The sequence below is a fragment of the Coregonus clupeaformis genome, chromosome 20 (assembly GCF_020615455.1).
Source record: "Coregonus clupeaformis isolate EN_2021a chromosome 20, ASM2061545v1, whole genome shotgun sequence".
Taxonomy (NCBI): domain Eukaryota; kingdom Metazoa; phylum Chordata; class Actinopteri; order Salmoniformes; family Salmonidae; genus Coregonus; species Coregonus clupeaformis.
In genome coordinates, this window is record NC_059211.1 from 64111186 (window position 1) to 64134910 (window position 23725).

Consider the following 23725-nt stretch of genomic DNA (forward strand, 5'->3'; position numbering starts at 1 on the left):
CCGGGCAACGAAGGAGTGGCTTCGTAAGAAGCATTTCAAGGTCCTGGAGTGGCCTAGCCAGTCTCCAGATCTCAACCCCATAGAAAATCTTTGGAGGGAGTTGAAAGTCCGTGTTGCCCAGCGACAGCCCCAAAACATCACTGCTCTAGAGGAGATCTGCATGGAGGAATGGGCCAAAATACCAGCAACAGTGTGTGAAAACCTTGTGAAGACTTACAGAAAACGTTTGACCTGTGTCATTGCAAACAAAGGGTATATAACAAAGTATTGAGAAACTTTTGTTATTGACCAAATACTTATTTTCCACCATATAATTTGCAAATAAATTCATTAAAAATCCTACAATGTGATTTTCTGGATTTTTTTTCTCATTTTGTCTGTCATAGTTGACGTGTACCTATGATGAAAATTAAAGGCCTCTCTCATTTTTTTAAGTGGGAGAACTTGCACAATTGGTGGCTGACTAAATACTTTTTTTCCCCACTGTAGGTACAGCCCAAAGCAATAAACCCTGAATGTTAGGGAGTGACAAAAAGCTCAAAGGTCACATCTACTACTACTTTTGTGAGCTAAATATGGAATAGGGTGCCATTTGGCTATGTATGTTCCATGGAGTTGGATAGAGGGTGCATTTGGCGCAAAGATAGAGGGTGGGCTCTATTTCTAACTCTATGGGCTGCATAGAGATAGTTAGAGAACACAACATTGTATCTGTCCCAATATGGCGTCTGTGAGAGCATGGGCAGCACCATTGAGGCCATCTCCATTTTCGAAGTAGTTAATTTTCTTCTTCTACTACTTCTATGAGTTGGTAAACAAACTGAAAGGGTGCATACTGCCACCTGGAGTGTGTTGTTTGAACAGGTATAAAGACAGGGTTGGCGATTTACAGCTACCTGCAGTTATGGAATGTTTCCTCACAAGTATAATTATTTGGCTGATGACCTGGATGGAATCATGTGATCCTTCCTTAACCCATAGAAAGTTCCACACAGTTGACTACTTCAAAATGATGAAAGTCCTGAATGGCGCTGCCCATGCTAAAACTGAATTTTCGGTAGAGTCCTCTATCTCTATGATGGGCTGTCATCTCCTGTAGGCTGTGCAGAGGGGTCCTTCAGTTGAGTGATATGGCTGTCCTCTCCGATGCCTGCTGAGGGGTCCTTCTTGGTGGTAGGGCTGCCCTCTTTCGTGCCTGAAACAGTGGTGGGGGCCTTGAAGGTTTTCTTCTGGCGTCTGAGTGAGAGAGTGTGCTGCTTCAGCAGAAAATGCTTATCTGAGGTGCACTGGGGGAGCGAAACAAAAAGAGAGAGAGAGAGAGAGAGAGAATGAATGTTTTAAGCCTCAAGATGTATTGCACTATTTGAACTTTCTTACTATGAAGACACAAACCTACCATCAGGTCCTCTGTAGCTCAATTGGTAGAGCATGGCGCTTGTAACGCCAGGGTAGTGGGTTCGATCCCCGGGACCACCCATACGTAAACATGTATGCGCACATGACTGTAAGTCGCTTTGGATAAAAGTGTCTGCTAAATGGCATATTATTATTTATTATTATCAGCAGCTGGGTTAGGGTTAACTAATACTGTATCGGTGGGTAACCTACCATCACCAGCATGTCCTTCAGTCTCTCAATGGCTTTTCCATTTGCTCTCCTCCGTGACTCAAAGGTGGTCAGGACAACACTGGGGAAAAGGGTAACATGATATACGATCTGTAACATTTACATCCATGGCAACAAGAACGTGCTATGTTCTATTTATTATATTTCTATGATCTGTAAGAAACAGAATCTATGAGAGGAGTCAGGTTCTACATCACCTACTGCACATCTGAGCCAGTAGCATTGGGTGGCAGGCTGGTGTGTGTGTGTGTACGTGTGTTTATGTGTATGTGTGTGTGTATGATCTATATCACCTACATCTGAGCCAGTATCAGAGGCAGAATGAAGGCCTCTGAGGACAGGTATCTCAGGGTGGACTGGGCCAGTCCTGGCAGACTGTCCACACACACAGCTGTTACATTAAACACTGTAGCGCTGCCCACGAACGGACCACAGCTGGGGGAGGGGGGAAACCTGGGGGGTGTAAAGAAGAGAAGGGGCAAATAGAGGAGAGAACAAGTACAGTGCTTTGCGGATAGGAAGAAGCTGTCATGACTCTCCTGGGTGAGGATCAAAGGCCTCAGATCAGCTTGGTAAATAGCTGACAACAACCAGACCCTCTTACCCACAGAATAGGAAGTGGGGCTGGGCCGGTTTTGACACCTTAATTAAGCAGGAGGGGAATCTCTCCCTTTCCTCCACAGTATTGGGAAAGACGTGCTTTGTCTCCAGAATACTTTTGCCGCCAAAACTTTTTTGTCCAAAAAAGTGAACATTGGAACAATATTTCTAACATCCGGATGTTTGGAATGGTCAGTGGGGACCTAAAGAATAATCATGTCATATTGCTTTATTATTATTTATTATTATTTTCATTTTGTGATGTTATTAAAAACTGTATGAGCCAAATACTGTAACTTAGAAAGGAAACACATTCTAGCTGTCAAGTTTCCATCCAATATGATGTTAATACAATATGAAGAACGATGAAACTATTTTTGTTAAGATAGGAATGTGATTTTGGTTTTCTAATGAGATAATAATGGCATTTCATGTCCGTTGCACATTAACTAAGCCACGCCCGAATGAGGTCAGAAGAGCGTGTCAGTGTGATGGAACCGCCCTTTTCGACCAGAGTGCTTAAAAGGGAAGTTAGGAACCAATATACACAAGCAGTCAGGAAAGCAAAGGCTAACTTTTTCAAACAGAAATTTGCATCCTGTAGCACTAACTCCAAAAAGTTTTGGGACACTGTAAAGTCCATGGAGAATAAGAGCACTTCCTCCCAGCTGCCCACTGCACTGAGGCTAGGAAACACTATCACCACCGATAAATCTACAATAATCGAGAATTTCAACAAGCATTTTGCTACAGCTGGCCATGCTTTCCATCTGGCTACCACTACCCCGGCCACCAACTCTGCACCCTCTGCTGCAACTTGCCCATGCCCCCCGCTTCTCCTTCACACAAATTCAGACAGCTGATGTTTTGAAAGCGCTGCAAAATCTGGACCCCTACAAATCAGCTGGGCTAGACAATCTGGACCCTTTCTTTCTAAAACTAGCCGCGAAATTGTCGCAACCCCTATTACTAGTCTGTTCAACCTCTCTTTCATAACGTCTGAGATCCCCAGAGATTGGAAAGCTGCCGCGGTCATCCCCCTCTTCAAAGGGGGTGACACTCTAGATCCAAACTGCTACAGACCTATATCCATCCTGCCCTGCCTTTCGAAAGTATTTGAAAGCCAAGTTAACAAACAGATCACCGACCATTTCGAATACCACCGTACCTTCTCCGCTATGCAATCCGGTTTCGAGCTGGTCATGGGTGCACTTCAGCCACGCTCAAGGTCCTAAACGATATTATAACCGCGATTGATAATAGACAGTACTGTGCAGCCGTCTTCATCGACCTGGCCAAGGCTTTCGACTCTGTCAACCACCGCATTCTTATTGGCAGACTAAATAGCCTTGGTTTCTCAAATGACTGCCTCGCCTGGTTCACCAACTACTTCTCAGATAGAGTTCAGTGTGTCAAATCGGAGGGCCTGTTGTCTGGACCTATGGCAGTCTCTATGGGGGTGCCACAGGGTTCAATTCTTGGGCCGACACTTTTCTCCGTGTATATCAATGATGTCGCTCTTGCTGCTGGTGACTCTCAGATCCACCTCTACGCAGACGACACCATTTTGTATACATCTGGCCCTTCATTGGACACTGTGTTAACAAACCTCCAAACGAGCTTCAATGCCATACAACAATCCTTCAGTAGCCTCCAACTGCTCTTAAACACTAGTAAAACTAAATGCATGCTTTTCAATCGAACGCTGCTGGCACCCGCCCACCCGACTAGAATCACCACTCTCGACGGGTCTGACCTAGAGTATGTGGACAACTACAAATACCTAGGTGTCTGGTTAGACTGTAAACTCAACTTCCAGACTCACATAAAGAATCTCCAATCCAAAGTTAAATCTAGAATCGGCTTCCTATTTCGCAACAAAGCCTCCTTCACTCATGCTGCCAAACATGCCCTCGTAAAACTGACTATCCTACCGATCCTTGACTTCGGCGATGTCATTTACAAAATAGCCTCCAACACTCTACTCAGCAAATTGGATGTAGTCTATCACAGTGCCATCCGTTTTGTCTCCAAAGCCCCATACACTACCCACCACTGTGACCTGTACGCTCTTGTTGGCTGGTCCTCACTACATGTTCGTCGTCAAACCCACTGGCTCCAGGCCATCTATAAATCACTGCTAGGCAAATCCCCGCCTTATCTTAGCTCATTGGTCACCATAGCAGCACCCACCCGTAGTCTGCGCTCCAGCAGGTATATCTCACTGGTCATTCCCAAAGCCAACACCTCCTTTGGCCGTCATTCCTTCCAGTTCTCTGCTGCCAATGACTGGAACGAATTGCAAAAATCTCTGAAGCTGGAGACTCTTATCTCCCTCAATAACTTTAAGCATCAGTTGTCAGAGCACCTTACCGATCACTGCACCTGTACACAGCCCATCTGAAATTAGCCCACCCAACTACCTCATCCCTATATTGTTATTTATTTTGCTCTTTTGCACCCCAGTATCTCTATTTGCACATAATCTCTTGCACATCTAGCATTCCAGTGTTAATACTATTGTAATTATTTTGCACTATAGCCTATTTATTGCCTTACCTCCATAACTTGCTACATTTGCACACACTGTATATATATATTCTGTTGTATTTTTGACTTTATGTTTTTTACCCCATATGTAACTCTGTGTTGTTTTTATTGCACTGCTTTGCTTTATCTTGGCCAGGTCGCAGTTGTAAATGAGAACCTGTTCTCAACTGGCTTACCTGGTTAAATAAAGGTGAAATAAATAAATAAAAAATAAAAAAGGACTTGCTAAGAATTAACATATGCAGACGTGAAGCCATGGCTACACGTTGAAATGGTTGGAAACTCTGAAACTCAACACGAGGTGAAGAAAAACTCACCAGACCAAAACATTGACAGTCTGCAGCTGTGCATGTAAAGAGATCTAGAACTTTGACTAAAGACACAAGGTGGGACACGCCACTACAAGACCAAAACTAAGAAGAAGGACATTGTGACCTCTGGTGGACAATCAGAGCCTTACACCCCGGGTGAGCTCACATAAACAACTTCCCGAGAGGGCTTTGTCCTGACCGACATAGACAACGAACGAAGGTATTCAACACGTAAATGCATTCATTATTTTCTTATCCCGAACGGGCGGTGGTTCGTGTGCTTGATTAAAGTGAGAATAGTTATAGAATGTATCCACGATAAATATCCCTTTCTCTATCTCTCACCATCCCCACCCCCTTCTCCATCTTTGTGTAATAAGATGTCATATCTTTTCAGTCCACTAGGGACTTCTGTCTCATGTAAGTGTGTATGTGTATTCTGTGTTATTATTTAGTTAGTTAGTAAATAAATAATTAAATACATTTGTGTAGAACTGAATAATCAGAAAAGGCTGGGGTTCTTGCGGATTCAAGAAGTCTGCGACGTTCAGAATGAGACTGATATGAGGTAATGATTAATAAGTGACTGTTATCGATATATAACATATATCTTCTCAGAGTTTAATTCGGGAGATGGTAACTCTATAAACAACTTATTCCATGGTGCCCCAAATTTCTAATGAGGTAATTGTTACATGATTCATTTAATCGGGTTACAATTAAACATAGTTAGTTGATTGAATAAATAACAGTTGTTAACATATAGACTAATATGTTATAAATTGTGTTCTTACACTGGTACAGTTATGCCCTATGAGAGATGTACAACTGCGCATGTGCGAAAATAAAGAAAGGGCATTTTCCCGCGTTCTGGTTGAAACACCAACGATGAACATGTGTGTTTATTCCTCCGTTAAGTAAACCGGTATTCCTGTCCTGAAGATGACAGCACCAACAGGTTATGGGCCCAGGAGGGAACATGGAAGCCGATGGAATAGATTATGTTTCGACGGAGATGAAAAAAACTACGAGTTATGGGAGACAAAGTTTTTGGGACACTTGCGTTTGCTAGGGCTAAAGGCCACCATATTGAGCGTGGATGAAGAAGACGGAGAGAAAAATGAAGAAGCCTACGCCGAATTGATACAGGTTTTGGATGATAAAAGTCTTTCCCTGATAATGAGAGAAGCAGCAGATGATGGGAGAAAAGCGTTGAAGATATTGAGGGAACATTATGCAGGTAAAGGGAAGCCACGTGTGATTAGCCTCTACACTGAGCTAACTTCTCTTCAGAAAGCCAGTGACGAAAGTGTTACGGATTATATCATTCGTGCTGAGACGGCTATTACAGCACTGAGGAATGCTGAAGAGACTTTAAGTGACGGGCTGTTGATTGCAATGATTCTGAAAGGTTTGCCCGAATCATTTAAGCCGTTTGCCATCCACATAACGCAGAGTGACGAGCCGACAACTTATGGCAAGTTCAAAACCAAGTTGAGGAGCTATGAAAGCACCGAGAAGTTTAGCGCCATTTCCACTGACGACAACGCGATGAAGGCAAGTAACATTAAAGTTAGCTGGCCAAGAGGAAGAGATAAAGGGACCGAGATAACCTGCTTCAACTGTGGCCAGAAAGGGCACAAGGCCCGGGAATGTACCGTTACTGGAGAGCACAGAGAACGGAGACAGTGGTGTAGTTTTTGCAAGCGCTCCACTCATACTGACGCAAATTGCAGACGAAAAAGAAGAGACAATGTGAAACAAGCAACAGATGCTGAAGGCCACACATTTGCATTCAAAATAAGTGACTGTCAGGTTCGTGGACTGAAACAAAAAGGGCTGATGGTTGATACGGGAGCAACGTCACATATAGTCACAGACATCGGGAAGTTTAAGGAGTTTGACGAGACTTTCAAACCGGAAAAACATTCCGTGGAGCTGGCTGACGGAACAAGAACGAATGGTGTCGCGGAGAGGAGAGGTGCAGCGGAGGTTTACCTGAGAGACAACACGGGTCGTCGGGTGAAAACAACGCTGACGAAGGCGCTGTACGTGCCGTCGTTTCCACAGGACATTTTCTCTGTTAAAGCAGCGACAGCCAACGGAGCTTCAGTCAACTTTCGACAGGGGTGTAACAAGCTCATCCACAAGAACGGTACTACTTTTGACATCGAGGAGTACGATAGACTTTACTATCTTAACACTGTAAGTGATGAAAATGATGATGGATGTCATGGGTGCTATGATATTCACACATGGCACAAAATTCTTGGCCACTGTAATTTTGAGGATGTGTCAAAGTTAGAAAATGTGACAGAGGGAATGAAAATCACAGGTAAGATTGACAAATCTACCCTCAACTGTGAAATCTGCACACAGGGAACATTTGTTCAGAGCAGAAACAGAGAGCCTGATGAAAAGGCAAAAGCAGCTCTTGAGCTTGTGCACACTGATTTGGCTGGCCCTATTGAGCCAGAGGCGAAAGATGGGTTCAGATATACTCTAGCATTTACGGATGATTATTCAGGGGCAGTTTTTGTGTATTTCCTAAAAGCAAAAAGTGATACTGTAAAAGCTACTGAGAAGTTTATTGCTGATGTGGCCCCTTATGGAAAAATAAAGTGTGTCAGGTCAGATAATGGCACAGAGTACACAGCCAAAGAGTTCCAGTCACTGCTCAGTAAGAATGCCATAAGACATGAAACTTCAGCCCCTTACTCACCCCATCAAAATGGGACCGCTGAGAGAAATTGGAGAACACTGTTTGAAATGGCAAGATGCATGCTACTTGAGAGCAACCTACCAAAGAAATTGTGGACATATGCTGTAATGACTGCTGCAGTAATTCGCAATAGGTGTTACAATAAGCGTGTAGGACAGACTCCACACTACATGTTTACTGGGAGAAAGCCTGATCTTTCAAAGATGAAAGAATTTGGATCTGTTTGCTATGCAACAGACAGAACAAGAAAAAGTTGGACTCAAGATGTGAAAAGGGTATTTTTGTCGGGTATGATAAAAATAGTCCAGCATACCTAGTCTACTACCCAGACACTGGAAAAGTTCTTAAAAACAGATTAGTCAAGTTCGTTACAAAAGGTGTAGTCGAACGCCAAACTCAGACAGATTTGGAAATGAGTGATGATCTTCATGGGGAGAGATTTCAATCCCCCATGCCAAAAGCCAAGATGGCAGATCAAAATTCCGAAGAGACACAAGATGTGCAAATGGAGACTTCAGATAGTCAGAGTCCACGCTATCCAGACAGAGAGAGGAAGAAGCCCCAGTACTTAAAAGACTATGACTGTAAAGTGAAGTGTGATGACCAGATACCACCTAGTGTTGACTACTGCTACAGAGTAATGTGCAATGCACCACAAACCTTCAAAGAAGCAATGATTTCACCAAAATCAGAGATTTGGGCTACTGCTATGAAGGAGGAGATGGATTCCCTTAGGGAAAATGATACATTCACATTGACCACACTGCCAGAGGGTAAAAATGCAGTGGGGGGGCAGGTGGGTCTATGCGGTCAAAAACAATTCAGATGAGACTGAGACATACAAGGCAAGATATGTTGCAAAGGGATATAGTCAAGTGGCAGGAATAGACTATAAGGAGACTTTTTCTCTAACTGCAAATATGACATCAGTACGTTGTTTGATGCAGCTAGCAGCTCAGTATGACTTAGAGTTACATCAGATGGATGTCAAAACAGCATATCTACATGCTCCTATTGACTGTGAAGTGTACATGGAGCAACCAGAGGGTTTTGAAGTCAGGTCAGATACAGGTGAGCAACTAGTCTGCAAACTGAACAAGTCACTGTACGGCCTGAAACAGTCAGGAAGGAACTGGAACAAAATGTTGCATGATCACCTTAGTGAAAATGGTTTTACACAGAACCCAGCTGATCACTGTGTTTACAACAAACAAACTGCAACAGAAAGGATCATTTTGATAATTTGGGTCGATGATCTAATTATCGCTGCTAGTGATAGTGACTCACTCACAAGTGTAAAAGAAATGTTAAGTGAAAAATCTTGGGAGGCTTAGACATTTCCTAGGCATTGATTTTACACAAAGTGAAGGGAAAATAAAGATGAGCCAAACAAGGTACATAACCAAGATACTGGAAAGGTTTGGTATGTCAGACTGTAAAACAAGGTCAACACCATGTGAACAAAAAACAAACTTTGATGGTGATGGTGAACCTATTGATTCAAAAAGGTATCGTGAAGTGATAGGCAGCTTGATATATGTTATGACATGTACAAGACCGGATATCAGTTGGATTGTCAGCAAGCTGTCACAATACCTATCAGAACCAAAAGAGCAACACTGGATAACAGCTAAACATGTGTTGAGGTACTTGAAGGGGACAATGAATCAGGAGTTGTGTTACAAAAAGGGGGTGGAAAAACTCAACCTCGTAGCATATAGTGATGCTGATTGGGCAGCAGATCAAAGTGACAGACGAAGCATAACAGGGTATTGTTTTAGTTTAACTAAATGTGGACCTGTTATTTCATGGAGGTCTAAGAAGCAGCCAACAGTAGCTTTATCTACATGTGAAGCAGAGTACATGGCACTGGCTGCTACTACACAAGAAAGTTTGTACCTTGTACAGTTATTGGGCCAGATGGATAGTGAGTGCCAATATGCACCAGTAACAATCTTTGAAGATAACCAAGGTGCAATTGCTCTGTCAAAGAACCCAGTATGTCGTCAGAGATGTAAACATGTTGACATCAGATATCATTTCATTCGATCTGCGCTCAGTGATGGCAAAATAAGTATTGAATATTGTCCAACGGCAGACATGGTTGCAGATGTTTTGACTAAACCTGTAACGAAGTTCAAAAATGAAAAATTATTGGGTTATATGTTTGGAATGTAAACTGACATTTGTGAGATGTATAACTGTAAGCTAAATGTGTTGATAGTTAGGTTGAATACGACTTGTACAGTATAAGAGCAAGTGGGGGTGTTAACATATAGACTAATATGCTATAAATTGTGTTCTTACACTGGTACAGTTATGCCCTATGAGAGATGTACAACTGCGCATGTGCGAAAATAAAGAAAGGGCATTTTCCCGCGTTCTGGTTGAAACACCAACGATGAACATGTGTGTTTATTCCTCCGTTAAGTAAGCCGGTATTCCTGTCCTGAAGATGACAGCACCAACAACAGTCATCAGATTAACGAAAGTCACGTCACGACAAAACCTTGAGAGGAATCAGATTCAAGGAACCAGAGAAGTAATTTAGGATCTTTTTTTTTATTTTCTTTCATAATTACTGGTGGAGGGTGATTCTAGTAGAGAGAAACAGGAGTGAAAGAGGAGAGGAGAGAGTAGTGAGGTCTTACTGTTGGAGGGTGATTCTAGTAGAGAGAAACAGGAGTGAAAGAGGAGAGGAGAGAGTAGTGAGGTCTACTGGTGGAGGGTGATTCTAGTAGAGAGAAACAGGAGGAAAGAGAGAGAGAGTGAGGTCTACTGGTGGAGGGTGATTCTAGTAGAGAGAAACAGGAGTGAAAGAGGAGAGGAGAGAGTAGTGAGGTCTTACTGTTGGAGGTTACTTCCAAGGGTGATGGCTGCCATGATGAGACCCAGTAGTAACATGAAGTGGAACAGAACTGAAGAACTGGAGGCACGGAACATTCTCTGGGCCGGAACACAGCACTGGAGTACTGTCAACTGGGAGGGGGAGGAGGGGGAGAGAGAGAGCAAGGCAGAAGGGAGAAATGAAACAGTGAGAGATGATAGGCAGTAATATGTTGAGAGAAAGACTTATGTTAACAACAACAACGCTCACCTTCTTAATGTAAAAGATGGCCACCAGTTTGACAATCCCTATGTATGGCAGCAGGGGACAATAGAACAGTCCTACCCAGGTGACCGTCTGACTGTACACCAGGTCTAGAACATTGAACGGGATCAGGAAATGTTGTTTCCCCGACAACCGCGCCAGCCAAGACGATGGGTACCTTTCCACCAACCACCTGTGAGGAGGGATGGAGGGACAATAAGATGAAGGATACTGTTAGAAAACATCCAAAACACATATCCTTTCTTCCTCCCTTGTTGTAGCAACCCAACACCTGGCAACCCAACACCTGGCAACCTTGTCAAGAAGTTTGGATCTCTTGACGTGACAGCTAAGTTATTGAGTTGACAGTTGCTGGACCCGGCTTCAAGTCCCAGTCGGGGCAACCCACAAAATTCACTACAGTATGAACTGATCTGAGATGATTGGACAGGTGAAAGCGAGGGTTCCACAAGCCTACAAGTGCTCTGTTCCATTGGGCCAAATACGTTTTCATCAGAAATATTCCTTCAGAAAGCAGAACATAAACTTACTTTCTAGGATAGGCGATGAAGAAGGTGTTGCAGAAACAGGCGAGGAAATCGAACACAGAGAGCTTGTACATCTCTTTACCAAACTGATTCTCCCAACACTGAGGACACACAGAGTATTAAGTCCATTTACTGTATATGAAGTCCATTTACTGTATATGAAGTCCATTTACTGTATATGAAGTATATTTAGTGCCAAAGGTCAATATGATCTGTAGTTGTCAACAATGGTTAGTCGTTATGACTCACTTCCTGTTCTCTGTTTCTGAAGAGGAAGAAGAGATACATCCCCAGACTGGCCAACTTCAGGAAAATACTCCTGGGAGCAGGAAGAGGAAGAGGAGGAGGAGGAAGTTGAAGAATTAAGATGATGAAGAGAGAACTTCAGTGATTATCAATATTTATGTATTGATGATGATGATGATGATATTGGTGTACCAATAAAGATGGGACATTTCTGCTCCTACCTGACGATGGTAGCATTGACCTGGGTGGTGAGGGAGTGATCCTCGAAGGAAGCGATATGGCGGAAGACGTGAGGCAGGAAGAAGTTGACTAGGGTGATGACGATGGGAGGAAGGTAATGGAGAAGCACCCTGATGATCAAATAGTCTACACTCTGAGAGAGGGGGAGCAGGCATGAGAAAGAGAGGGGGGGAGAGACGGGGAGAGAGACGGGGAGGGGGAGGGAGGGGGAGAGAGACGGGGAGGGGGAGGGAAGTTGAGCAGGAGGGAGGGGGAGGGAGAGAGATGGGGAGGGAAGTTGAGCAGGAGGGAGAGAGATGGGGAGGGGGAGGGAGGGAGAGGGGGAGGGAAGTTGAGCAGGAGGGAGGGAGAGGGGGAGAGAAGGAAAAAGGATGCCAAAATAATGAACATGATAAATTGACTAACTAAATTAATACAGTGGGGAGAACAAGTATTTGATACACTGCCGATTTTGCAGGTTTTCCTACTTACAAAGCATGTAGAGGTCTGTAATTTTTATCATTGGTACACTTCAACTGTGAGAGACGGAATCTAAAACAAAAATCCAGAAAATCACATTGTATGATTTTTAAGTAATTAATTTGCATTTTATTGCATGACAGAAGTATTTGATCACCTACCAACCAGTAAGAATTCCGGCTCTCACAGACCTGTTAGTTTTTCTTTAAGAAGCCCCCCTGTTCTCCACTCATTACCTGTATGAACTCGTTACCTGTATAAAAGACACCTGTCCACACACTCAATCAAACAGACTCCAACCTCTCCACAATGGCCAAGACCAGAGAGCTGTGTAAGGACATCAGGGATAAAATTGTAGACCTGCACAAGGCTGGGATGGGCTACAGGACAATAGGCAAGCAGCTTGGTGAGAAGGCAACAACTGTTGGCGCAATTATTAGAAAATGGAAGAAGTTCAAGATGACGGTCAATCACCCTCGGTCTGGGGCTCCATGCAAGATCTCACCTCGTGGGGCATCAATGATCATGAGGAAGGTGAGGGATCAGCCCAGAACTACACGGCAGGACCTGGTCAATGACCTGAAGAGAGCTGGGACCACAGTCACAAAGAAAACCATTAGTAACACACTACGCCATCATGGATTAAAATCCTGCAGCGCACGCAAGGTCCCCCCTGCTCAAGTCAGCGCATGTCCAGGCCCGTCTGAAGTTTGCCAATGACCATCTGGATAATCCAGAGGAGGAATGGGAGAAGGTCATGTGGTCTGATGAGACAAAAATAGAGCTTTTTGGTCTAAACTCCACTCGCCGTGTTTGGAGGAAGAAGAAGGATGAGTACAACCCCAAGAACACCATCCCAACCGTGAAGCATGGAGGTGGAAACATCATTATTTGGGGATGCTTTTCTGCAAAGGGGACAGGACGACTGCACTGTATTAAGGGGAGGATGGATGGGGCCATGTATCGCGAGATCTAGGCCAACAACCTCCTTCCCTCAGTAAAAGCATTGAAGATGGGTCAAGGCTGGGTCTTCCCGCATGACAACGACCCAAAACACACAGCCAGGGCAACTAAGGAGTGGCTCCGTAAGAAGCATCTCAAGGTCCTGGAGTGGCCTAGCCAGTCTCCAGACCTGAACCCAATAGAACATCTTTGGAGGGAGCTGAAAGTCCGTATTGCCCAGCAACAGCCCTGAAACCTGAAGGATCTGGAGAAGGTCTGCATGGAGGAGTGAGCCAAAATCCCTGCTGCAGTGTGTGCAAACCTGGTCAAGACCTACAGGAAACGTATGATCTCTGTAATTGCAAACAAAGGTTTCTGTACCAAATATTAAGTTCTGCTTTTCTGATGTATCAAATACTTATGTCATGCAATAAAATGCAAATTAATTACTTAAAAATCATACAATGTGATTTTCTGGATTTTTGTTTTAGATTCCGTCTCTCACAGTTGAAGTGTACCTATGATAAAAATTACAGACCTCTACATGCTTTGTAAGTAGGAAAACCTGCAAAATCGGCAGTGTATCAAATACTTGTTCTCCCCACTGTAACTAACTAATACATGCACACACACACACATTTCTCACCCTCTCAGCCTGTGAGGCCAAGGTGGCATAGTAGATGAGACAGAAGGCTCCGCCCAGTAGAACCAGGACCAGGAAGTGAAGCAGCCCTCGCAGGGAGTAGAGGTGTGCCCACTGACCCAACGTCCTCCTGGCCTCGCGCTGCTGGAACCTTTCCTCTTCTAGGTACAACTGCGGAGGGAGGGGGAGAAGTAGAGGGAGGGTGAGAGTAGAGGGAGGGAGAGGAGAGGAGGTGGGAGAGGGAGGGAGAGGAGAAGGAGAGGGAGGGGGGATGGAGAAGGAGGGGAAGGGTGGAGGAGAGGGAGGGGGGAGGGGAGGGACACAAAGAGAAAGGAATAGAACAGAAAGTTCAACGAGTGTCAAATATAAAGGTAAAGAAGGAGAGAGAATGAAGAGGAAGAACCTTTGTAGGTGTTGGAAGTTAAAGAGTTGCCAGTCCACAGAGATAGAGGAACGGCTGCAGAACAATCATAATGGAGAGACAAGAGAGAGAGAGAGAGAGAGAGAGAGAGAGAGAGAGAGAGAGAGAGTGAGAGAGTGAGAGAGAGAGAGAGAGTTGAAAAGGGCAGGCAGACTACCACCCCGAACCTTCAGTTCGTTCCTGATGAAGCTGAGTTTGTGGGCGGCGGCCTCGGGATCATGGATACAGAAGTCCCACCCACAGAACACCTTGTAGCTCATGTGGATGTTGTAGTGGTTGCCTAGCAACCACGTGTGCTTGTAGCCTACAACCGTCCTGTTTAAAAGAGGTGATGAAAATGTTAAAAAAAGCCACTATTGTGTCCTCCCTGTGGACACATCTTTAACAGCGTATCCTTGTGTGCGTCCCAATAATCTCTCCTTCCCCCTGAAGTGTGCACTCGTTCACTGCTCCCTACAAGTGTAAAAGCATTGAATTAGAATAGGCATGTGTGTGTGTGTGAGTGTGTGTCCTCACAAGGATAGTAAAACAAGAAAAATTCGGACAAGTCGGTACATTTTGCCGGTCCCCACAAGGAACAAAGCTATTTTAGGCTTAGGGGTTAGGGGTTTATGGTTAAGGTTAGGTTAAGGATTAGGTTAGGAGTTTGGGGTTAGGGAAAATAGGATTTTGAATGGCAATCAATTGTTTGTTCCCCACAAGGATAGTGAAACAACATGTGTGTGTGTCTGACCTGCGGACCACCATGACCAGACTGAGGATGAGGACGGTGAGGGTTCCGAGGAGGAAGAGGAGGGGCGTGTTCAGACACTGCAGGTCCAGAGAACTACATGCATAGAACCCATAGAACATTGGAGAACGTTCTAGAAAACCCTGGAGGTGGGAGGGAGGGAGGGAGGGAAGGAAGGAGGGAGAGGAGAGAGGGAGAAGGAGGGTTAAATCACATACACTGTACACCACAGGAGGTTGGTGACACCTTAATTGGGGAGGACGGGCTCGTGGTAATGGCTGGAGAGGAATTAGTGGAACGGTATCAAATACATCAAACACATGGTTTGATGCCATTCCATTCACTTTGTTCCAGCCAATATCATGACCCGTCCTCCCCTCAGCAGCCTCCACTGCTGAACACAAATACACACACACACACACACACCTACACACACACACACTTACCGAACCAATGAAGAAGTCCAAAACCGAGTCATTGCCCTCAAACCTCAGAAGTCCTGCAACCACATCACAGAGCTACTGTCAACTAAATATATTACATTTTGCCACGACAATGCATAAATCCGGCACATGACAGGAATGTATTCCCCACACACCTCTGTCACCATCGCTGTCATAGACTGCTGTTGGTGTGAGTATGGTCCCTCCTATGACCAGACACTGGAGCAGGTTCAGGTAAACCAGATATCTCAGGAACACAAAATAAGCCTTCACACCTACACCAAATCTACCTGGAGGGGGAGGAGAGAGAGACAGGTGGTGGTGGTGGTGGTGCAGGGCCACGTTCAGTTGCCAAACGCTGTCCAACGTTGCATGTTAGTTCTACGTAACATATTTCTGTCTGAAAACTCCAAAATGTTGCGCCATGACGATGAAGTGCCTCAGTATTTACATGCCTTAAAGTAACTGTCCAGTGTTTCCACATTTATTAATTAATATTATTATTTTCTCCAATGTATGCTTTGGTCACAAATACGACTATAGGATGAGTCAACAACATTATTTGGATATGAGTTAACAGAATATTAACTTTTAAAAGTGAGATGTTCACTGGAATGCCTTTTTTCTCTCTCTCTCTCTCTTGCTCTTCACACACACACACACTCTGTTTTCTCTCACCTTCAATGGTGTGGAGGATGCTGCTCCATGGTAAAAGCCTTGACATGGCCTTGCCGACCTGCTCCCAGAGCCTCTTCCTGTTTATGCTCTGGTTCCGCTTCCATGACTCCCATCGGCCAATAGTAGGCGTCTGCATGTGCCTTTGGTCCCTGATTGATAGATGACACACCTCTTTACCAGCAAGTATTTTTCAATTTTTTTTATTTTTTTAACTATTTTCTACATTGTATAATAATAGTGAAGACATCAAAACTATGAAATAACACATATTGAATCCTGTAGTAACCAAAAAAGTGTTAAACAAATCCAAATATATTTTATATTTGAGATTCTTTAAATAGCCACCCTTTGCCTTGATGACAGCTTTGCACACTCTTTGCATTCTCTCAACCAGCTTCATGAGGTACTCACTTGGAATGCATTTCAATTAACAGGTGTGCCTTCTTAAAAGTTAATTTGTGGAATTTCTTTCCTTCTTAATGCGTTTGAGCCAATTAGTTGTGTTGTGACAAGGTAGGGGGGTATACAGAAGATAGCCCTATTTGGTAAAAGACCAAGTCCATATTATGTCAAGAACAGCTCAAATAAACAAAGTGAAACGACAGTCCATCATTACTTTAAGACATGAAGGTCAGTCAATACGGAACATTTCAAGAACTTTCAATGTTTCTTCAAGTTAGTTGCAAAAACCATCAAGCGCTATGATGAAACTGGCTCTCATGAGGACCTCCACAGGAATGGAAGACCCAGAGTTACCTCTACTGCAGAGGATAAATTCATTAGAGTTACCAGCCCAAATAAATGCTTCACAAGAGTTCAAGTCACAGACACATCTCAACATCAACTGTTCAGAGGGGACTGTGTGAATCAGGCCTTCATGGTCGAATTGCTGCTAAGAAACAACTACTAAAGGACACCAATAAGAAGAAGAGACCTGCTTTTGCCAAGAAACACGAGCAATGGACTTTAGACCTGTGGAAATGTGTCCTTTGGTCTGGAGTCCAAATTTGAGATTTTTGGTTCCAACCGGCGTGTCATTGTGAGACGCATTGTGGGTGAACGGATTATTTCTGCATGTGTAGTTCCCACCGTAAAGCATGGAGGAGGAGGTGTTATTGTGTGGGTGTGCTTTGCTGGTGACACTGTAGGTGATTTATTTAGAATTGACACTTAACCAGCATGGCTACCACAGCATTCTGCAGCGATACGCCATCCCATCTGATTTGGGCTTAGTGGGACTATCATTTGTTTTTCAACAGGACAATGACCCAACACACCTCCAGTCTGTGTAAGGGCTATTTTACCAAGAAGGAGAGTGATGGAGTGCTGCATCAGGTGACTGGCCTCCACAATCTACCTACCTCAACCCAATTGAGATGGTTTGGGATGAGTCGGACGGCAGAGTGAAGGAAAAGCAGCCAACAAGTGCTCAGCATATGTGGGAACTCCTTCAAGACTGTTGGAAAAGCATTCCAGGTGAAGCTGGTTGAGAGAATGCCAAGAGTGTGCAAAGCTGTCATCAAGGCAAAGGGTGTCTATTCGAAGAATCTCAAATATAAAATATATTTTGATTTGTTTAACACTTTTTTGGTTACTACATGATACCATATGTGTTATTTCATAGTTTTGATGTCTTCACTATTATTCTACAATGTAGAAAATAGTAAAAAAATTAAGAAAAACCCTGGAATGAGTAGGTGTGTCCAAACTTTTGACTGGTACTGTATATATATATATATATATATATATATATATATATATATATATATATATATATATATATATGACACATCTCTTTACCAGCAAGTATTTTTAAAAATCTTATATCTTGTATCATTTTACAGCTGCATCACACATCCATATCCACACACACCCAAATCTCTCACTCTACCTGCTATGATAACATAAACACTGAAACAGAGAATGGTAAAGCAACTTGCAACACTGCCTCCATGACCCTTGTCTTATTCTAGAAACAGTTTGGTGAATATTTGCACGTGTGTGCGACACCTGTGTGTGTTTATGTGTGTGTGTGTGTGTGTGTGTACGTTCATGTGATCTCTCCACACAACCTCTCTATCACTCACCTTGCCTCTCTCTTCCTCTGCATACAGACCGGCAGACTCCTGATCGGCTGGGTAGGGGCCCTGTCCCTGGCTCCTCCTGCCTGGCCAGGGTGCATCTCTACTGGGTGCGATGTCTCCGTGGTCCCCCTGTCCTGGTGGTGGTGGGTCCGTCGGGCCAGAGAGCTGGGGAGCTGGTCAAAGATCTCAGTCTGGTAGTAGACACGCGACTCGTCTGTCACAGTGGAGCTACAGCTCTCCTCTATTGGGGGGAATGGAGAGAGGGATGGATAGAGTGAGATGGAATGAGCCGGGAGGGGCCTGCCGAGTGGCGCAGCAGTCTAAGGCACTGCATTGCAGTGCTAGAGGCTTCACTACTGACCTGGGTTCGACCGGGAGACCCATGAGGTGGCGCACAATTGGCCCAGCGTCGTCCGGGTTATTGGAGGGTTTGGCCAGCCGGGATGCCCTCCCCAGCATTATTGTAGCCATCTGCTGCAGCCTGTCAACTATGCCTCTGCCTATCCCTGTTCTCTCCTCTCCGCACAGGCTACACAAACGCCTCACACCGCGTGGCTGCTGCCTCTCTAACCTGGTGGTCCCTGCACGCACGACCCACGTGGAGTTCCAGGTCTCAGGCAGCCTCTGGAACTGCCGTTCTGCTGCCAACAAGGCAGACTTCATCCCAGCCTATGCTACCCTCCAGTCCCTCGACTTCTTGGCGCTGACGGAAACATGGATTACCACTGAAAACACTGCTACTCCTGCTGCTCTCTCCTCGTCTGACCATGTGTTCTCGCATACCCCGAGAGCATCTGGTCAGCGGGGTGGTGGCATTCTCAATTTTTCCCCTGATCCATCTGTCTATCTCCTCATTTGAATTCCATGCTGTCACAGTCACTAGCCCATTTAAGCTTAATATCCTTGTCATCTATCGCCCTCCAGGTTCCCTTGGAGAGTTCATCAATGAGCTTGACGCCTTGATAAGTTCCTTTCCTGAGGATGGCTCACCCCTCACAGTTCTGGGGGATTTCAACCTCCCTACGTCTACATTTGACTCATTTCTCTCTGCCTCCTTCTTTCCACTCCTCTCCTCTTTTGACCTCACCCTCTCACCGTCCCCCCTACTCACAAGGCAGGCAATACGCTTGACCTCATCTTTACTAGATGCTGTTCTTCTACTAATCTCACTGCAACTCCCCTCCAAGTCTCCGACCACTACTTTGTATCCTTTTCTCTCTCCCTCTCCTCCAACACTACTCACTCTGCCCCTACACAGATGGTAATGCGCCGTCGCAACCTTCGCTCTCTCTCTCCCGCTACTCTCTCCTCTTCCATCCTATCATTTCTTCCCTCTGCTCAATCCTTCTCCCTCCAATCTCCTGATTCTGCCTCCTCAACCCTCCTCTCCTCCCTTTCTGCATCCTTTGACTCTCTATGTCCCCTATCCTCCCGGCCGGCTCGGTCCTCCCCTCCAGCTCCGTGGCTTGATGACTCATTGCGAGCTCACAGAACAGAGCTCCGGGCAGCTGAGCGGAAATGGAAGAAAACTAGACTTCCTGCAGACCTGGCATCTTTTCACTCCCTCCTCTCTACATTTTCTTCATCTGTTTCTGCTGCTAAGGCCACTTTCTACCACTCTAAATTCCAAGCATCCGCCTCTAACCCTAGGAAGCTCTTTGCCACATTCTCCTCCCTGCTGAATCCCCCCCCTCCTCCCTCTCTGTGGATGACTTCGTCAACCATTTTGAAAAGAAGGTTGACGACATCCGATCCTCGTTTGTTAAGTCAAATGACACTGCTGGTCCTGCTCACACTGCCCTACCCTATGCTTTGACTTCTTTCTCCCCTCTCTCTCCAGATAAAATCTTGCGACTTGTGAAGGCAGGCCGCCCAACAACCTGCCCGCTTGACCCTATCCCCTCCTCTCTTCTCCAGACCATCTCCGGTGACCTTCTCCCTTACCTCACCTCGCTGATCAACTCATCCTTGACCGCTGGCTATGTCCCTTCCGTCTTCAAGAGAGCGAGAGTTGCACCCCTTCTCAAAAAACCAACACTCGATCCCTCTGATGTCAACAACTACAGACCAGTATCCCTTCTTTCTTTTCTTTCCAAAACTATTGAGCATGCCGTCTTTAGCCAACTCTCTTGCTATCTCTCTCAGAATGACCTTCTTGATCCAAACCAGTCAGGTTTCAAGACTGGTCATTCAACTGAGACTGCTCTTCTCTGTGTCACAGAGGCTCTCCGCACTGCTAAATCTAACTCTCTCTCCTCTGCTCTTGTCCTTCTAGACCTGTCTGCTGACTTTGATACTGTGAACCATCAGATCCTCCTCTCCACCCTCTCCGAGCTGGGCATCTCCGACGCGGCTCACTCTTGGATTGCGTCCTACCTGACCGGTCGCTCCTACCAAGTGGCGTGGCGAGAAGCTGTCTCTGCACCACGTGCTCTCACCACTGGTGTCCCCCAGGGCTCAGTTCTAGGCCCTCTCCTATTCTCGCTATACACCAAATCACTTGGCTCTGTCATATCCTCACATGGCCTCTCCTATCATTGCTACGCTGACGACACACAACTAATCTTCTCCTTTCCCCCTTCTGATAACCAGGTGGCGAATCGCATCTCTGCATGTCTGGCAGACATATCAGTATGGATGACGGATCACCACCTCAAGCTGAACCTCGGCAAGACGGAGCTGCTCTTCCTCCCGGGGAAGGACTGCCCGTTCCATGATCTCGCCATCACGGTTGACAACTCCGTTGTGTCCTCCTCCCAGAGTGCGAAGAGCCTTGGCGTGACCATGGACAACACCCTGTCGTTCTCCGCTAACATCAAGGCGGTGACCCGATCCTGTAGGTTCATGCTCTACAACATTCGGAGAGTACGACCCTGCCTTACACAGGAAGCGGCACAGGTCCTAATCCAGGCACTTGTCATCTCCCGTCTGGATTACTGCAACTCGCTGTTGGCTGGGCTCCCTGCCTGCCATTAAACCCCTACAACTCATCCAGAATGCCGCAGCCCGTCTGGTGTTCAACCTTCCCAAGTTCTCTCACGTCACCCCGCTCCTCCGCACACTCCACTGGCTTCCAGTTGAAGCTCGCATCTGCTACAAGACCATGGTGCTTGCCTACGGAGCTGTGAGGGGAACGGCACCTCCGTACCTTCAGGCTCTGATCAGTCCCTACACCCAAACGAGGGCACTGCGTTCATCCACCTCTGGCCTGCTGGCTCCCTACCTCTGCGGAAGCATAGTTCCCGCTCAGCCCAGTCAAAACTGTTCGCTGCTCTGGCACCCCAATGGTGGAACAAGCTCCCTCACGACGCCAGGACAGCGGAGTCACTCACCACCTTCCGGAGACATTTGAAACCCCACCTCTTTAAGGAATACCTGGGATAGGATAAAGTAATCCTCCTACCCCCCCCCAAAAAAAAAAGAATAATAACAACAACAACAAAAAAATATATATATATAAAAAAAACTTAGTAAAGTGGTTAACCCACTGGCTATAAGGTGAATGCACCTATTTGTCTGCTAAATGACGTAAATGTAAATGTAAATGTAATGTCCTTGTCCCATTGCGCTCTAGCGACTCCTTGTGGTGGGCCGGGTGCTTGCACGCTGACTCGTGTCGCCAGTTATACGGTGTGTTTCCACCGACACATTGGTGCGGCTGGCTTCCGGGTTAAGCGAGCAGTGTATCAAGAAGCAGTGCGGCTTGGCGGGGTCGTGTTTCGGAGGACGCATTGGCTCTCGACCTTCGCCTCTCCCGAGTCCGTATGGGAGTTGCAGCGATGGGACAAGACTGTAACTACCAATTGGATATCATGAAATTGGGGAGAAAAAGTGGTGAAAAGTACATGAAATTAAAAAGAATGAGCAGGAAGGAGAGAGATTCATCTATGGAAGGATGGACCTACAGCTCTCCTCTATTGGGGGGGATGGAGAGAGGGATAGATAGAGTGAGAAGGGAGGAGAGCATCTATGAAGGGATGGAGAGTGAGAGAGGGGGGTGGAGAGGTAGAGAGAGAAGGGGATAGATAGAGTGAGAAGGGAGGAGAGCATCTATGAAGGGAAAAACAACACATTACTGCACCTATCCAGTGTATCCCATGATCAATCAATGGGAAATATGATTATACTCTTAGGTAAAGTATTTACTTTTAGGGCAATCTCTGTAGAAATGGTCCAAATAGAGAAGTTAAAGACCCTGAGTTTTTCCCCACAAAAGTGCATTATTACAGACAGAAATACTCCTCAGCACATTTCTGTGATCTTTTATTTCAGCTCATGAAACATGGGACCAACACTTTACGTGTTGCATTTATATTTTTGTTCAGTATATATTATATAACTGTATGTATTGAATTATAACTATAACTGATTCAAGTATATTTAGCCAGATCCTAATTGGTATGTCAAATTTTATGTTCCTTTTGATGGCATAGAAGGCCCTTCTTGCCTTCTCTCTCTCTCTCTCTCTCTCTCTCTCTCTCTCTCTCTCTCTCTCTCTCTCTCTCTCTCTCTCTCTCTCTCTCTCTAAATTCAATTCAATTCAATTTCAATTCAAGCTGCTTTCTCTCTCTCTCTCTCTCTCTCTCTCTCTCTCTCTCTCTCTCTCTCTCTCTCTCTCTCTCTCTCTCTCTCTCTCTCTCTCTCTCTCTCTCTCTCTCGGTCTCTCTCTCTCACTAACACACACACACAAACAAACACACACATCTCTGAAAACTGAAAGTTTAAAGCTGCATATTCAGCTGTTGATTATAACAAACAAACCGTTCCACTGTAGATGTTTATTATAAATTCAAATTCAAATGACATAAAATACATATATCAGTGGCTTGACTGTCACAATATATTTTTAATGAAGTCTTCATACAACTGAAATTAAAAAGCTAAATAGTTAGTTCTACCAACTGAGGTGGTGTGTTATAACACATAGAAGATGGAAGAGGCCCCACACACACACACACACACACACACACACACACACACACACACACACACACACACAGAAACACGTTTACCTGATACGAGCCTCATGATGCCGACGCTGTTGCATTCTTTGTCCTCCATGTTTCTTCTAGGTCTTCCAGGTAACTACTGTTTCCGCTTCCTGATCTTACATACACATGCTCGCACACACACACTCATATGTGCACATGCTGTACAGTCACTAAATGCTGTACACACATTTAATCACAACTCTCCTCAAACACACATTCACACACTCCCCATCCAATATCAGCTTCGCATCAGCCTCTCTCTCTCTCTCTCTCTCTCTCTCTCTCTCTCTCTCTCTCTCTCTCTCTCTCTCTCTCTCTCTCTCTCTCTCTCTCCCCTCTACCTTAGATACATCATTCTCCCCTATAAGCTGCAGCTTTTGTCGACAGGTTTCAGGAAATC

At 45.2% G+C, this 23725-nt stretch overlaps 1 protein-coding gene across 1 annotated transcript; it reads right to left on the reverse strand.

Moving 5' to 3' along the window:
• Positions 1 to 796: 796 nt before the first annotated feature.
• LOC121534290 (transmembrane channel-like protein 7) lies at positions 797 to 23695 on the reverse strand. The gene is made up of 16 exons (XM_045205866.1): positions 23347 to 23695; positions 18338 to 18575; positions 16251 to 16399; positions 15728 to 15862; positions 15576 to 15628; positions 15133 to 15272; positions 14567 to 14714; positions 13982 to 14149; positions 11916 to 12067; positions 11698 to 11767; positions 11452 to 11549; positions 10907 to 11093; positions 10658 to 10788; positions 1924 to 2079; positions 1609 to 1687; positions 797 to 1286 (listed from the first exon to the last, which is right to left on the reverse strand). Exons 1-16 carry the CDS (start codon positions 23393 to 23395, stop codon positions 1074 to 1076), a joined length of 2166 nt encoding a protein of 721 aa, XP_045061801.1. The 5' UTR covers positions 23396 to 23695; the 3' UTR covers positions 797 to 1073.
• Positions 23696 to 23725: the final 30 nt, after the last annotated feature.

Bases quoted from the DNA above. Each gene is read 5' to 3' on its own strand.
- LOC121534290 (XM_045205866.1), bottom strand. From the start codon at position 23,395: ATGGAGGACAAAGAATGCAACAGCGTCGGCATCATGAGGCTCGTATCA. The intron at 18,576-23,346 runs GTAAACGTGTTT...TCCCCCCAATAG, and splicing joins CATCATGAGGCTCGTATCAG to AGGAGAGCTGTAGCTCCACT. The intron at 14,150-14,566 runs GTTCGGGGTGGT...CTCCCTCCGCAG, and splicing joins TCATCAGGAACGAACTGAAG to TTGTACCTAGAAGAGGAAAG.